Source organism: Esox lucius, chromosome 7 (genome assembly GCF_011004845.1).
Source record: "Esox lucius isolate fEsoLuc1 chromosome 7, fEsoLuc1.pri, whole genome shotgun sequence".
NCBI classification, from domain to species: Eukaryota; Metazoa; Chordata; class Actinopteri; order Esociformes; family Esocidae; genus Esox; species Esox lucius.
Window position 1 is genome coordinate 43,374,757 of NC_047575.1, and position 17,862 is coordinate 43,392,618.

Here is a 17,862-nt window from a genome sequence, read left to right on the forward strand (position 1 = left end):
AACTATCCACGCTTGTATTACTAAACCCAGGGGTAACGGACAAATACAACACTATTTTACATTCTATCTATGACAAGCTACAAATGTTACATTCTCTGGCATGTGAATAATGATACAACAGCATCACTGACACGCAATCAATATTACGCTGCCACAATTCAATTAACCACTTCATGACATTGGTTGATCAAGATGCCCACCCTGTCGGTATTTGCCTTGAAAACGTTGTTTAAGAGAAACATCGACGTGAAAATATGAGAATGTGACTAGTTATTATTCTTATATGAGAATGTGAGTAGACAATTATTCTTTCAGCATATTTGCTAGATTTACATCTAAACCAAGCTGTAATAACTACTTCGCTAAGATTTAGAAGGTATAATGAAATGACAAAACGTGGCAGAGTGAAAGGACCAAAACAAAAATACAGTGTAGCTATTGGTAACAGCGGACATCAAGAGTGATGTACATTTATTAAAAGGGCAGGTTTTGTGATTGGACAATAAACTTTCTATGATTTTGTACTTGACCCTGTTTCAAACTGGTTGTTTCTGGGGCTAGCCCTGAAAAGTCTGTGCTAACCCTACTCAAGAGCAGCGCCAGCTAGCCCTAGGCTAAGGGTGGTGCTAGCCCACTTCAAAATAGTAGAATACTTGCTTAGCCCAGGGCTAAAATCTCCTTCAGCCCAGGGCGTACAGTAGGAGGTTCTTAGCCCTAGGATAAGGTGCAGTGTGAACACACCTAGAGAGCCCTGATGATGAAACAGCACGTTAGTCAGGTTTAGGCTGTCCTGCGCTGAGCTGAACGGAACAAACTGGAGTGGGGATGACTTGAAGAAATTCCAGCAAAATTCAGCTCTCATTACATTGGAAATGAAAAGATCTGCTCTCACAAAATCCCAAATAGCCAAAGAAGAAGAAAACAGGTGGGCTCAGAGGGCATCAAATCAAAAGATTTCCACAAAATGCAACAGGTTCAGACAAATAATGCCAGGATATGCAGCAACATGTACCAGAGATCTTCAAACAACAAGTTATTTCTCCCTCGTTTCAGCACCTCCCTGGTAAAAGCAGTCCTCCCTTTGGGTTTATCTGTTTCACTTTCCATGGTACTGAACAGCGTTTGATGAAGGATGGACAATTGGCTGGTGGTAGTCAAGTCAGGGAAAAAGGTGGGGCTTCACACATTGAAACTCGTCATGTACAGACACTGGCTTTCAGGGTGAACCAAGAGAAAACAGAGGAAACAGATGTTAAGGGCCCTGGAGGACATCTACTAACAGAAATGCATGCAGGGAAAACAGAATACTCTAGAACACAAATTGGCGTTTCTGCAGATACGTGGGCAGTCATATTTTCGGTGACCTCGACAATCTTCTCCTTAATCTTTCTTCTTCTTCTTTACCACAAGGGGTGGGGCAGAGCAGCTGCAAAGGCTGAGAGTCTAATTATTCTTTCTCCCTTGTTCTTCTGGGGCCCTTTTATCCTTCCCCACAAATTCCTCATCAGGGGGTGGCACGTTTTTAAACATAGCACCACTACATGGGTCTTGGCTCTGCTTCTGGATACTCTGTTTGACACTGTTTGAATCATTGGTCGGTAGATCCACCAACCCTCCGCGTGGCTCCAGCCTCAGCGAAACTTGTCCGTGATCTATAAAGTGATCTATCGGCACATCCCTCCTGAGTTGAATTGGCTGCTGCAGATTCCAAAGTGACACCGTGCCCGGAGGAAGCCTTTACACTTAAAGGACTAAAAGCAATTCTTCTTATTGGCCCCAATGATCACATCTGAGGAGCAACTGAGATACATTCATACGTATACACATACATGAACCTACCCAAGGGTTTTCTGGTTATGTGAACCAACCATGTCTAACGACTTTGTCTACACTGGTAAGGGGATTTACGGCATAGTTAAGGGGATTTACGGCATTGTCACACATTTTAGGACCTTTTCAAAATCAACTGAGTTGGGAAATCTTTTTTTATTAAATTGAATATGCAGTCTTTATGAAATTGTATTTTGTTTGAAGTTAAGTTATACTCATATATATATAACATTTACGACTACAGCCAGCCTAAAAATAACAATTATTTCACAGACAGAGCTGGTATTCATCAATATTATCTTTGTCGTATACTTACGATCAAATGACAAAGCTTAAAACCTCAGTCCTCCACAGCAGTAAACAAAACGAAAAACAACCACAATTATAATTATAATAATAATTAGGCCCAATATAAAACAAGTTTACGATTAATGTTACATTACATTACATTACAAACATACCACAATTTTAAATATTATATCACTACCTTTTATTATTGTATAATTATTTTCACTTTCTTCTGCATTTTCTCTCTTATTTCTGTTGTTCATGCGTTTGTAAGCTTTGAAATGGCTTTGTGTGTGTAATGCGCTAGACAAATAAACTGGCTTTGTCTTGCTTTTCCAAGTCACTCAGGCTGTATTGACATACCTGGAGATCATAAATGGTCAATATAATTTCGGTGGCTGGCATCTTTATTAGCTAACAGGTCTTAAATTGACTAGCGAGAGGATAAATAAACCAGTGGTTCTGGGTCGAGCTGTTACCCTAATGATGGATAACTGCTTCAGCTCAAAGGACTTCAGCTCTGGGCTGAGACACGAGAGTGTTCAGTAACAGCACTAATATTGTCACAGAGAATGACAAATGGTTAACCATTTCAGGCTAGAATTTATGTTGAAATCTGTCAATTCATATGCTGCTGATTGCCACACCCGCATAAATTACTGGCGTGTCATATGTAAATAAGGACAGGTGCAGGGCGTTCTCGTGTACGGCTTTATCCGATTAACCAATCTGGGATGAGATCTATACTCGTTTCGACTAGGTGCGACAGATCTATGAATCACACTTTGAGGTCATTGGGAGTCTCTCCCAACATTTGAATCTGAGATATTTTCTGAGAAGGTTTCATGAATGAGGGCCATTGTTCTTCAATGTTTTTCAATCATATGTAACCCTAACTGTACTTTTTTATAAAGTTAGTGTCTCTTTTCCTCTGTCTCTTCCCCTCTAAATTATTAGCAGTGTGACAGTCCCACTTGTTTATTATTTGTGCCTATGAAATCTTTTAGATAGGACAGTGAGGAAAGGCGAAGAGGGTGTGGCCACACGGCCTTGTTCACATTCACGCTGGATTCTCACAGTGTTGTTGTCTGTCAGACAGGATCTTACAGCGGTGTCAAATCCATTGACACTGGGAATCTAAAAAAGTATTAGAGGAAGCGACAGTCTGTCTTTGGTACTTGGGATTTTAGCTTAAAACCTCAGTCCTCCACAGCAGTAAACAAAACTGGAAATACAGGTGCAAAATAAATAATTTCCACATAACATTCAGGGAAACATACATTTATTGAGCACCTATAAAAAAAATTATTGCTTTCCATCAAATGCTATAATGCCTAACTAAACAACATCAATAATTTTGCAACGGACACCCAGAAGAACAACGTACCGCATTGTCCTTACAACAACTGAGAGACTCAGATTTCCTCAGACTACTGATGGGGGGCAGTCGATACCCAACATGAAGTCGAATCACCATGAAATATTAAAACCCGCTGACAAGTTAAAATCTCTGGTATCACAAAGGGAACTGCGAAATACTGTTGTCGAAGTGCAAAAGTTGCTGTGGTGAATTACTGAGTGAAAGACAAGTAAAGTTACTTCCCTTACCCACGAGAAAGGGAGAACGCTCCCTGTGTTAGTTAACCATATGCTGCTTCCCACTGGAGGGTTCCACACCCAGGTGAACAGATTCTAACACCGCTCGGCTGCATATCCCCTTCTGATTCCAAGCATCTAAATGAAGCTGCTGTGGGCAGGCTAATTTCTTCCAGGGACCTACTCCGTTCACATTGTGCCACGAAACTGAGAAGATGTTGCAGTTTTATAGCAAACGTCCCTGCTGTTGTACAACACACATTTCAGCCTGCTGAGAATATAAAGACTTTTTAAAGTTAATTTCCAGCAATACTAAACATTCTACTTTGATATGTTATTGCCTCCCAGTTGGTGCTAGCTGACCATATCAGTCTAGGTTGGATTATTGATGTGACACTAGCTGACGATTGGTTGAGAAGCCCCATTGGGTGGGGCAAATTGGAGGAAAGGGAAGGAATCTTTCAGTCTAGTCTGCCTAGTCTGGTCCCACACGCGTTGGGAACTCTGCAAAAAAAAAAACCCACTGCTTTATTGCAGATGCCTATGAGGGAGGCCTGCCATGATCTTCAACTCTCCCAAATTTGTTGGGAGTTGTTGCAATTGTATAATTACAAAGACAACTATAATTATACAACTTTCAGTTGGGTAATCCGTCCACGGTCGAGGGGAGTGAGTCAATAACACCACCACTTCCCTTTCAACACGTCTCACCTCCCCACACCTCCTATCCCTTTCCACATGTGCTGTAGGGAGACGCCTTTCTCGAAGGAGTCCACTAATGCATCCTAGATGCATCTCAGCGTTAACAATGGAAAAATTTGAATGTACTGTGCGATGGAAATTCAAAAGGTCCATCCAGTAAAACAATGGTAGATAAGAGGCCTGGCATAACAGGTCTTGGTGCTTTTTTACCAGGATGGTCATAGAGAAACTTCTCATATTCTCCCCGCATCGATTGTGAACAATAAAACTGGAGGAAGAAATGTGCTCTGTGTCAGACACTAAATATACACACCTCCAAACGAGGTATTCAATAAACATACAGAAGAACATGAAAATGTTCACCTCATTCATCCATAATGACTACAGATTGAAAACTAGGGATTTATTCTAAACACAGATATACAAAACACTCGCCCATCTACAGAGTATTCGTTTCTTGCCACAATGACAGAAATACTAAATATTCCCATCGATTTGATTAACAAATTAGAATTTCAGTACATATCCGCACAGTGGTTTCAGCAGGGACAGACAGAAATACTGTAATCTGCTTTAAGTCATTGTACTAAATGAAGTCATTTGTTTTCCTGCATGTGAAAAATTAGTACTCTGGAACACAGGAGCCTCTCATTTGTCTATGCCGAAAAAAGGCCCCTCCTCATGATTACCATCCTTTTCCTCTCCGCACACAGGTGGAACTACAGCGCCACGCTACCTCAGTCTACTTTTGGGCATCAGTGTGCCAGTAGAACGTTGATAACAACGACGGCCCAGCTAAATGACAGAGGTCCAACCCCATCAATACGACCACCTCAGCCTAGGGGGTTCTGTATGTGGCTGGGCTCATCATCAACCACTCGCTGGCCTGTGTGTGGCGGTGCAAACCGACCCACAACTGAAGGACTTTCAGGTCACACGGTTTGGCACAGTTCCGTCAGCTTCTTGGACAGTTACTTAAAGCATCTTAAGTGTTGCCATTGGGTGGTGGCCATCTGTTGGCGTTTTGCTGTGGATGCCCAGGGGGCTTTGGCCAGGCAGCGCATACTGGCTTTAAAAGCACTTACTCAACTTCCGAGATTAAATCAGGCTTCTATTTTGAAGCTTGGACATTTCATAACATAGAAATGCACAGTAAACTGTTGTGTCAGGAGTAACTGGTGCCACGTCCCTTTGCCCTTGATTAACACACTATCTCAGTGTTCCGGGAGTGGCTCACCAGGCTGTAAGTACACTGACGCTTGGGTCATCATTTAGGGGCCTGCGACTAACTGTCAGCCGGGTTTCCCTTAGCTGTGGATGACAACGACAGCGCGGATGAGGACGATGGGGATGACGAAGGAGTCTCACTGACCTGTGGATGATGCGTTTACTTCGGAGGTATCCCAGGGCCAGGGCAATCTCACAGATGTACATTTTGACCGTGTTCTCTGAGAAGTGAACATTCTGCTGGAGGTGATAGCGCAGGTCTCCACCCAGCAACAGGTCGACTACCATGAACATGTCCTCCTCGTCCTGAAATGAATACCTAAGAGAGGTAGAGGAGGAGGGGAAAGGAGAAAAAGCAGACAAAACGACTGCCTAATTAAGTCCCATTCTTCTTAACCAGACTTATTATACACCATAACAGTTCTACATGTTTTGACATACTTACAGAAATTGCTCAGGGACCCAGAAACCAAAATTGCTGTAATTAAAACGTTACATAACTTGCCTTATAATACAAAATAGAAGAAACAGACTCAGCAACATATCTATTCCACACAATGACCTCAGTTTGCCAATATCCAAAAGGTGAACAAAATCTATTTCCGTTTAGTGTGAGACATGAAATGGGAGAATTAAATTATTATCTCAGTCAACCATAAAACGAATGCATTTAAAGCAAAGATTTTGTTTCCAGTAAAAAATGAGTTCAGTGCAGTCATACACATGAAGTCGTTGTCAATGAAAGTGAAAGCTTCACTCCGTGCCTTAGCTTTTAAACATCATGAGCAAACATTCAACTAAGCAGAACAGCAAAAACAAACATGTAGTTGGAAGAAGGCCCTCCCCCAAGACTCCACTTCCATTACCAGGAGGTCAGCCTGTGAATGGGGACTGACTGAACAGGCTCCACCGTGGCTAGATACGGCTAATATGACGCTGAGGCCACTTGAAGCGTAATTGCAAATGACTTCAGGGCCAGAGTATCTGTGACCAACCCTCAGCCTACCCTAAGTGCAGGATTAAAGAAGGTGGCTTCCTGAAGTTGGAGGACATCTTGTCACAGAGGTTATCCATAACACTGTCAGCCCGCCCTTAATGTCCTTAGGACCAGATGGAGTATACATTAAACAACCAGGCAGCCCAGCATGACTAAAGAAACAGAACGGGTATCTGCTGAACAACCAGACAGCGACTTCAGAACCTCTGTGAAGGACTGAAGGGTGCTTGAACGACTTTAGAACCGGCAAAGATATCCGGATAAAAACGGCAGATAGGCCGATAAAAATAAATAAACGAAAGGTGTTATGATGAGCCATCTAAGTGGAGGGCTTTGTGGGGATGTCAGGGTTGTAAATTCAGCTAAGGACAGAGACGTCCGCACAACAGAGAAGATGAATGGCCGCCTATGCTGACAACAACATGTTTGTTTTTTTAAGTGCAAAGAGTCGGTGCTAGCCACTAGCCAGTTTATGGTCTGCCTAAATGACCCCAGAAGGCCATGTCAAGGTGTCTCTATGGGCCTCCGGTGCTCTGTTTTGTTCCGTGACAAACTCTCTTCTCGGAGCTTTTGCAGAGATATGAAGTCTTTAAAACTGGAAAACCTTTCACGTACAGATGTACCTCAGAAGTGACAGTCTGGATTGTTGAGCAGACCAAACAGGGAAGTCCAAGCACCAGAGAAACACATTGCAACCATCACATCAACATCTACTCTCACGGACAGCTTGCGAGGTTGTTTATACTCCGGGGTCAGCGGGTTCGGTCCAGGTTAGAGTGTCTGGCAGCTGTCTGTCACAAGCACCTACCCACGGAGAAATAGTAAAACTAAGGAAATACACTTGAATGAGTAAGTATGTACAACCCTGTTTCCAAAAACATTGTGACACCGTGTAAAATGTCAATAAAAACAGAATGCAATGAGCTGCAAATCATACAAGCCCTATATTCAATAGAAAGTAGTACAAAGACAACATATCAAATATTGAAACCGAGACATTTTCTTGTTTCTTGGAAAATATAAGCCCACTTTGATAGGAATTGATCATTGAGGATGGGGAGGGGTTCACCACTCTGTGAAAGACTGCACGAGCACCCAATGCAACAGTTTCAGAATAACGTTTCTCAATGTAAAATTGCCAGAGGGACATGAACTGCTCTGAACCTGGAGCACAAAATAGCAGTTCCCTTCACTGTAATTTGTGGGAAGGTAAGACACAAAGAAACAAAGCAGAATATTTGCAAGGATGTCTTTGTGTCGGTGTTCCAAATATCCAGCGGAGAAGCTACACATTCTAAAGACTTTGCACTGTAGCTACAGGCTCGGGAGTGAGTTAGATGTGTTTAGAAGGGGCTGCCGCTGAGATCTGAGGAACTCTCTGTGTTGCTGTGTAGTGCAGTGCTCTCTCTTCTCTCGCTCTCCCTCTCAATCCCTGAGAGGAGCTGCTTCTGATGTTGTGTAAATACGCCTGGTTCAGCAGAGTCTGCCGAGGTCGGGGTGTCTGGGAGCTGTCTCCGACACTTAGCCAAGGAGAGGGACATGAAAATGGCCTGCGTTTCTTTAGGAAAACAAATTTCAGTTTCTTTTCATCTACATTGTGAGAGCCATGTTTTTTTTGTTCTTTCCTTTAATGTGTTGTTGTGAGTCAGTCAGCCACTCTACCTAGCGCCGGTCAGAATATTCGTCAAGGAACAGGCTTGTTTAGATGCAGGGGCCTGAAGTAGGAGAGATGGCCGTTTCTACAGGGAATCGATAGTGCACACAGAGTTCTTCCTGGAGAAAGCTCAATCTAGTAGAAAATCTGCTTTTTCTGCTTCACTGATGGTTTCTTGCTCTTACTCCCACAGCACACTATGAAAGTGGAAAGTTGAGGAAACTTTAAGCAAACACAAGTGCACATTTTTGCTTACCACCTTTGACACACGCACTGTCGCACGCACGGACACACACACACACACACAGACACACACACACACACACACACACACACACACACACACACACAGACACACACACGCAGTGTACATGGTCACCAATACCAGATAGCAATGCAGGTAGCTGTGGTCCTGTCAAGAAAAAAAAACATTATCTAATGAAATGTCTGTCTGTCATTTTTATATAGTTGTATACATTACATATTATTATGTGCTGTTCAGCAAGGCATTTACCTGTACTGGCTCCCATACATCTGTCATGATGGACAAAGTAGTCTGCTGAATTACTAACATTAAAATGTTTAAGTAAATCAACAAGGTCGAGCTAAAGCTACTCCACCCTTGGATCCTCATACCATGCATGCCACAGAACTTAGGTACTGAATGAATACAACATATCTGCACTGGCAGTCTGCCATCTTTGTCTCAATGAATTAAAATAAGACATGGCCTTCTGCAGAAATAAGACATGGCCTACTGCAGAAATAAGACATGGCCTACTGCAGAAATAAGACATGGCCTACTGCAGAAATAAGACATGGCCTATTGTAGAAATAAGACATGGCCTACTGCAGAAATAAGACATGGCCTATTGTAGAAATAAGACATGGCCTACTGCAGAAATAAGACATGGCCTATTGTAGAAATAAGACATGGCCTACTGCAGAAATAAGACATGGCCTATTGTAGAAATAAGACATGGACTACTGCAGAAATAAGACATGGCCTACTGTAGAAATAAGACATGGCCTACTGTAGAAATGAGACATGGTCTACTGCAGATATAAAACGTGGCCTTCTGTAGATATAAGACATGGCCTACTGTAGATATAAGACATGGCCTACTGCAGATATAAGACATGGCCTACTGTAGATATAAGACATGGCTTACTGTAGTTATAAGACATGGCCTACTGTAGAAATAAGACATGGCCTACTGTAGAAATGAGATATGGCCTACTGTAGAAATGAGACATGGCCTACTGTAGAAATAAGTCATGGCCTACTGTAGAAATAAGACATGGCCTACTGTAGAAATAAGTCATGGCCTACTATAGAAATAAGACATGGCCTACTGTAGATTTGCAAATCTTATAAGCCCTATATTCAATAGAAAGTAGTACAAAGACAACATATCAAATTTTGAGAGAAATGTTCTTGTTTCTTGGAAAATATATGCCCACTTTTGAATTTTATGCCAGCAACACGTTTCAAAAAAGTTGGGACAGAGGACACAAAAGACTAGAAAAGTTGTATAATGCTAAAAAACGAATCCTGGTGGAACATCTCACAACTAAATAGGGCAATTGGCAACAGGTCAGTAGCATGATTGGGTATAAAAAATCAATCCAGAGAGGATGAGTCTGTCAGAAGTGAGGATGGGGAGGGGTTCACCACGCTGTTAAAAGACTGCATGAGCACACAATGCAACAGTTTGAGAATAACATTTCTCAATGTAACATTGCAAAGAGTTTGGGGATCTCATCATCTGTGGTACATAATATCATTAAAATATTCCAGAAAAATCTCTGTACGCAAGGGACAAGGCCGAAAACCAAAATTGGATGACCATGATCTTTGGGCCCTCAGGTGGCACTGCATTAAAAACATACAGGATTCTGTAGTGGACATCACTGCATTGTCACAGGAACACTTCCGAAAACCATTGTCTGTGAACACAGTACGTCGCTGCATCCAGAAATGCAACTTAAAACTCTACCATGCAAAGAAGGAACCAGATATAAACAAGATCCAGAACAGCCACCACCTTCACTGGGCTCAAGCTCATTTAAGATGGACTGTGGCGAAGTGGAAAACAGTCCTGTGGTTTGATTAATAAAAATTTGAAGTTATTATTGACAATCATGGACGCCATATCCTCCGGACTAAAGAGGAGAGGGACCATCCGGCTTCTTATCAGCACACAGTTCAAAACCCAGCATCCGTGATGGTATGGGGATGCATTAGTGTACATGGCATGGGTGATTTGCACATCTGTGAAGGCACCATTAATGCTGAACAACATACAGTATACAGGTTTTGGAGCAACATGTGCTGCCATACTGACAGCGTCTTTTTTTGGGGAAGGCCTTACTTATTTCAGCAATACAATACCAAACCACATTCTGCATGTATTACATCAGCATGTCTCTGTAGTAAAATAGTTTTGGTGCAAAACTGACCTGCCTGCAGTCCAGACCTGTCACCCATTGAAAAAATGTGGCGCATTATAAAACGATAAATACGACAAAGGAGACATCAAAATGTGGAGCAGCTGACATCCTATATCAAGCAAGAATGGGAAAACATTACACTTTCAAAACTACAGGAATTGGTCTTCTCAGTTCCCAAACGCTTACAGAGTGTTGTTAAAAGAAGAGGTGATACAACACAGTGGTAAACATGCCCCTGTCCAAAATCTTTTGAAATGTGTAGCTGGCATTAAATTCAAAATGGGCATGTATTTTTCCAGAAACAATAAACAGTCTTTGTAGTATTTTCAATTAAATATAGGGATACATTATTTGCGCATCATTGCTTTCTGTTTTATTTAAATTATACGCAGCGTCCACATTTTTATGGAAACTGGGTTGGACATATCTATTGGCTTGGGCAGCGAATTAGTTTGAAACATTTAAAATAAATCTATATACTTAAATTTGTCAGGAATGCTTTGAAAAGGGGGAAAGTCATTACAGGAGTAATTTAGCCCCAGTAGGTTGTGGCAGTGCTACTCATAGCCACCTGCTAATTATGTTCAACCAGCCTGGGATTCTGATTAGTTTTCTTGGCACTGACGCATGCACTCACTCTCCAGTCTAAATGCTCTGCCCCATATGCAGTTTAACAGGAAATGCCCTTCAAGCCATTTTAGAATCAACACGTCACAGGAAGCTATTTGAGAAGATGTATCGCCTACAGAGGAAAGTAATGGGGTTTGGACAAGAATGGTTCCAGGTGCTGTTTGGCCAGAAAAAGGCTTCTCTGACAAGACTTAGGTTCATACAGCACATCTGACATTTTGTCACTCTAGGATAAGGGCATCTGATGAATGACCAATATCTAAACATCATATATGTATTGAAAGGTATTGAGCCGATCATGCACAACACAACTTCTCTTCCGTTACGGTAGATGTACTATCATCTTTGTTTAAGGAACATCAAATGTGTATTCATAATTGCCTCATATCTAATTAAAATGTTCCTAAGCCATTACACTTATAATATAGGGTGCATACGTTGACTGAATCAATAACAGGAAGTCAATTAAATGTGCTGTAGCTCAACACATCAGTGATGATTGATTGGAATATTGGAACAACTTCAAGTAGCAACAATCAATCATGCACATGCATTCACTGAGGCAGGCCTACACGTGCACGGCGCACTGACACCTACTTTCACAGGCCCAGAACGAATGCTAACTCAGAGGTGGCTGTTGTGATGGCAATTCCATCGACAGGCACTCTTAAAGGAGTAAGTACAGAGACAAAATTCTCTTGGCACAATTAACAGTTTGTTTGCAAATAGAGAGATGCGTCAAAAGCTAACAAAATAACCCTCTGAGGAATCTCTGAGGAAAATAAATGAACAGTCCGTATTTATTAAGTTGAAAGGGGTGTGTGGTAAGTTACTGCCCAGCTGTCCTATGTCAATAATACACATTACACTTTGTTCTGTCAGTACCCAGGTTTGAACCAAGGGGCAGGCTGTCCTCCCCCACATTAAACCAATGACCTGTTCAACTCTAAGGGACACACAGCATCGGTACAGAGAACAGATAAACTGATGGTTTAAACTGAGAGACAATTAATGGAGAACCCAATGATCTTCTGAAACCATCTAATGATGACCATAAACAAACACCAGACCCCCCTCTCCTACATTCCTTTTCTCAGTACCTTTAAATAGTAACCCATTTGTGTAAGACTAAGTAAACATCAGTTCAAGAATTTCAATAACACCATACAAAGCTTGCCTCTGCAGTACAGCTGGCAGAAATGTCAGATCAATCAGAGTCGCCTGCTTCCTTAGCTGCCGTCAACACTGAAATGACGGTCCATCCTAGCTGACTAAGCTGTGAGATACATGCCTCAACACCATTCACCTGCAGCCCACTAAGCTGTGAGGTACATGCCTCAACACCATTCACCTGCAGCCCACTAAGCTGTGAGGTACATGCCTCAACACCATTCACCTGCAGCCCACTAAGCTGTGAGGTACATGCCTCAACACCATTCACCTGCAGCCCACTAAGCTGTGAGGTACATGCCTCAACACCATTCACCTGCAGCCCACTAAGCTGTGAGGTACATGCCTCAACACCATTCACCTGCAGCCCACTAAGCTGTGAGGTACATGCCTCAACACCATTCACCTGCAGCCCACTAAGCTGTGAGGTAAATGCCTCAACACCATTCACCTGCAGCCCACTAAGCTGTGAGGTAAATGCCTCAACACCATTCACCTGCAGCCCACTAAGCTGTGAGGTACATGCCTCAACACCATTCACCTGCAGCCCACTAAGCTGTGCGGTACATGCCTCAACACCATTCACCTGCAGCCCACTAAGCTGTGAGGTACATGCCTCAACACCATTCACCTGCAGCCCACTAAGCTGTGAGGTACATGCCTCAACACCATTCACCTGCAGCCCACTAAGCTGTGAGGTACATGCCTCAACACCATTCACCTGCAGCCCACTAAGCTGTGAGGTACATGCCTCAACACCATTCACCTGCAGCCCACTAAGCTGTGAGGTACATGCCTCAACACCATTCACCTGCAGCCCACTAAGCTGTGAGGTACATGCCTCAACACCATTCACCTGCAGCCCACTAAGCTGTGAGGTACATGCCTCAACACCATTCACCTGCAGCCCACTAAGCTGTGAGGTACATGCCTCAACACCATTCACCTGCAGCCCACTAAGCTGAAAGCACCTCCCAGGCCATATCAAACCAGGCACAGCCGCCTCCAACCAAATGACGAACTGTGAACCTGTCAGAAGTACGACAAACCACATTCCACCATGTGTGATGTTTCGTAAAACCAGGAAAGGTGTGGCTATTTAAATTTAATCCACCTAGCAAATGATCTTATCTAGAGCCCAGTGAGTGACGTTATCTCGGGAATCCAATCCCAGAAGACTGGCGTCACATCCACCATGAGTGACGTTATCTTGGGAATCAAATCCCAGAAGACTGGTGTCACATCCACCATCAGTGACATTACCATGGGAATCGAATCCCAGGAGACTGGCATAACATCCACCATGAGTGATGTTATCTTGCGAATCAAACCCATTCTGTCTCTGAATAGAATACTTCTGGATTATCCATTGTGAAAATGCTTGTCTTGGCAGAGTGAATGTTGTGTTGCTGAGTCAGGCTGTGGGTTGGACAGTGAGTGATTTTGACTCGGTCTGTGTTCTCTGTGTGTGTCACTGTCTGTTTCTCACCTGGACACAGTGGGAGGACTGCCGGGTGAAGCTCACTGCCTGTCCCAGATGTCCAACTGTTTATTATATGGGTCCTGGTCAATGGGAATAGGGGACCATTTGGGACAATGAGAGTGTTTGTACTTCTCTACATTGTTAACATGGTTTCTTTAGACAATGAAGTTTGTAGACTTCGGTAGGAGAGGCGGTACATGGCTGGATGGAGGGGAGGGGAGGGGAAGGGCTGGATGGAGGGGAGGGGAAGGGCTGGATGGAGGAGAGGGGCAGGGTTAGATGTAGTGTGGGGCAGGGCTGGATGTAGTGTGGGGCAGGTCTGGATGGAGTGTGGGGCAGGTCTGGATGGAGTGTGGGGCAGGGCTGGATGTAGTGGGGGGCAGGTCTGGATGGAGTGTGGGGCAGGGCTGGATGGAGTGGAGGGGCAGGTCTGGATGGAGTGTGGGGCAGGGCTGGATGTAGTGCGGGGCAGGGCTGGATGGAGTGTGGGGCAGGGCTGGATGGAGTGTGGGGCAGAGCTGAATGGAGTGTGGGGCAGGGCTGGATGTAGTGGGGGGCAGGGCTGGATGTAGTGGGGGGCAGGGCTGGATGTAGTGGGGGGCAGGTCTGGATGTAGTGGGGGGCAGTGCTGGATGTAGTGGGGGGCAGGGCTGGATGTTGTAGGAGAGTGGGGGAAGAGAGAAGAAGGGGGAGAGACAACTGGCTGCTGTCTTCTGCATGCTAGTCGTGTTTCAGGCAGCAGGTAATCTGCCTAAAACTCATGACCTTGAGCATATCACACAGCAGAATCAGAACACGTCCAGCATGCACCACTATCTCCCGTTATGCTTTTAATAAAGAAAAGCATTCTTCCAGCCTGTTTTCTATTGGATTAACTGTACACGGCAGGCAATGTTGGTCAGACAGATTCCTCTCCTATTGGCCCCAACACTGGACATATATGGTTATTATCCTCTAAACTGTGATTAAAAGGCAGTGAGTATCTGTTCCCAATGAGTCCTGGATTAATGAAGTGATTTCTAAACAGAGGGGAGGGAGAGAGAAAGAGAGAGAAAGAGACAAGCCTAAACTATTGTATTGTTTTATGTATACTACATGAGAGTCTGAACAAATGTTGAGGTATTATAGACCGGTCAACCTCACTTGGGAATCAACAAAATGAGAACAAAGAGAAAAAATTATGTTAGCAGCCAATATAACCTGTGAAAGTTTGAATATCATACTGGACTAGAAAGACCATGCAGTTTTTCATTGTCTTTTTTTATCCAATTGTTAGATTCTCAAGGATGACAAGGGCATTTTCAAAAGACAAAGAAACTCAGGACCATCGTGGGTCATCAGCTCTACTTTAGAACAAAAAAAACCCAGACACTAACAGTTTTTTTAGGAACAACCTATATATGTTGGTTGTTCCTAAAAAAGGTGTAAAGTATCTTACAACTTAAACATGCCTTTACAGGGTCTTTAATATTCCTTCACCATACTATCCACAGGGCTTCAGTGAATTGTTTTTTCCCCAACCTATACATGCCTTGGATTGACCGAACAAATGCACTGATGTGAGATTGGACAGATTGTGGAGTGCACTGAAGCTTCTGAAACATTCAAGGTGAGTCCTCTCAATTCAGATGCTTTAACACAATAAAAACCTCTGTTCCTGACAGCTCCAGTTCTTTCTTGTATCAATTGGCGAAGGCTGGCGTCACAGACGTCACTCCACTCGCTGAGGTCCTTTTTCTCCACAGTCTGCCCCACACAGGGTCTAGCGGCCCTCTGTTTCGCAGCACATGTGACTATCCCCTCCTTTCAGTGGGTTCAAGGCATTACAATCTAACAGTGGAGTGAGTTTACTGCACTTTCTTAACTTTGCTACTGTACATGCACACCAATTAGTGTCGAACCTAGCCTTTCGGGGGCCCTAAGCACATTTTTATTTGGGGCCCCCTCTTCCCTAATGGTCTGGGGCTCACTGCGGGCTGGCACCCCCTAGCGGTTGGGGGCCCTAAGCGACCGCCTATGTCGCTTATGCCTAGGCCCGGCCCTGACACCCACCTTCCATACACGCACAGGCAGCCACACAACAGCCTTACCAGAAGTTGACAAGGAACGGGTGCTCCAGGTTCTGCATGATCTGCAGTTCTTTGAAGACGTTGCGGACCTCGTTTCGCTCAACACACTTCAGTTTGTTCATGTACTTCATGGCGTACATTTTCTTTGTGTCCTTCTTCTGCACAATGCACACCTGGAGAGATAGAGACCACAGCCTTACAGTTGCTCAGCATTCTGCCCTCTATAGTGTAGCTGCCCACCGACCATTCATTTTTGTTTTCCCCACATATAAATTAATGAATTAATTCTACAACATGTGAATGCACTACTCCATACGTGGCTCCACTGTGAAGAGTTGGTTTATATTCATAAGACTGATACCTAAATTGCTCTATTCCTTTTTGGTACAGATGCTCTATTCATTTTTGGTACAGTTGCACTATTCATTTCTGGTACAGTTGCTCTAATCATTTTTGGTACAGTTGGTCTATTCATTTTTGGTACAGTTGCTCTATTTATTTTTGGTGCAGTTGCTCTATTCATTTTTGGTGCAGTTGCTCTATTCATTATTGGCAAAGTTGCTTTGCCCGCTGACACAGCCTCAGCACCCCCTGACGAGACGCTGAATCTGTAGTTTCTGTCAGACACAAATACATGGCGCCGGTAGTCCATTTGTTGGTCAGCGAGACATGGGAACGCGTCCCCCGCCCCATGTGGAGACTGATATGCATCATTATGGTCGACTGGATACACATTTCCGTGTGTTCCATATTCATTCAATTCTACCACGAGCTCAACCATTATCAGCCACACTGATCAAACCATCTTCCCAAGTCAATAACTGAATAATTCAAGTTACAGTGATCAGAGATCAAATCCCATTATGGATCATAGAAAGTGTAATGTTTAAAAATGACTGTGAACTTCCAATAAATACATAGGAGAGGAATGTTGATTTGCTGCTCATTTTAATCTGATTCTGGTATTTCTGGAAAACCATGGAATTTCATGAAGGTTCCCAGAATTCGGAATCCAAATCATGTGTTTGAATGATACGCCGTCTCTGAAATGTTAGGACAAAATACGTGCTCTGTGTGTTTTACTTGGCATTTGCTTACCAAAATTGACTTACCTTCCCAAAACTTCCTTTCCCGATAGCCCTTAGTATCTGGAAGTGGTCGAAATTGACTGAAAGAAACAAGCATCTCTTTATTTTCCCATGCATACAGATATATTCACCTTCCATTGTAATGCATAACGTATGCATGAAAAATGAATGGTAATAGAAACAATTGACATTCAGCAAGTCAGGCTTGGTTACTATCTCTAATGTAAGGATCTAAATATAACGTCAGCTCTGCTGGGTAAGCTGTTTCATTCCGCTCATTAAAATAAAACCACAGTCACGTCCACACAGACAGATCCCCTTGGTGTGAAATGAACTTACGTTGCAATCCAGAAGATGACAATATACTTCAACAGGAGAATATAAAGACATCGCAAGCTTTCAAAAGAACAAAACACACATTTTCTTTGCTAACTTTCTTCATTTTCCTGCTCTGCGACTTTTATCTAATCTATTTTTGCACACAGTCCTGATGTGACCCAAAGCTGCACCCATTAGGTGTCTTATCTCTAAATAAATGTCTCTCCAACTGGAGGCAGTCGGGGCCTGTTTTCACAGCCATGTTAACAGAGACAGAAGGTTACTGCTTTCTATTCCCACCGTCTCCCAGGGTGCCATGCAGCTGCCGCCCACTCCCTCTCTTCCTCTCTGGTCCC

At 43.4% G+C, this 17,862-nt stretch overlaps 1 protein-coding gene across 2 annotated transcripts in view; it reads right to left on the bottom strand.

Moving 5' to 3' along the window:
• stk32a (serine/threonine kinase 32A) overlaps positions 1-17,862 on the bottom strand; it is a 49,188-nt gene that overhangs the window by 26,507 nt on the left and 4,819 nt on the right. For both annotated transcript variants that reach the window (XM_010871074.4, XM_010871075.3), the window contains exons 3-5: positions 17,213-17,268; positions 16,122-16,273; positions 5,789-5,962 (exon numbers count right to left, since the gene is read on the bottom strand). In XM_010871074.4, coding sequence (XP_010869376.2) covers positions 5,789-5,962; positions 16,122-16,273; positions 17,213-17,268 — 382 coding nt within the window. The remainder of the gene's footprint in view (positions 1-5,788; positions 5,963-16,121; positions 16,274-17,212; positions 17,269-17,862) is intronic.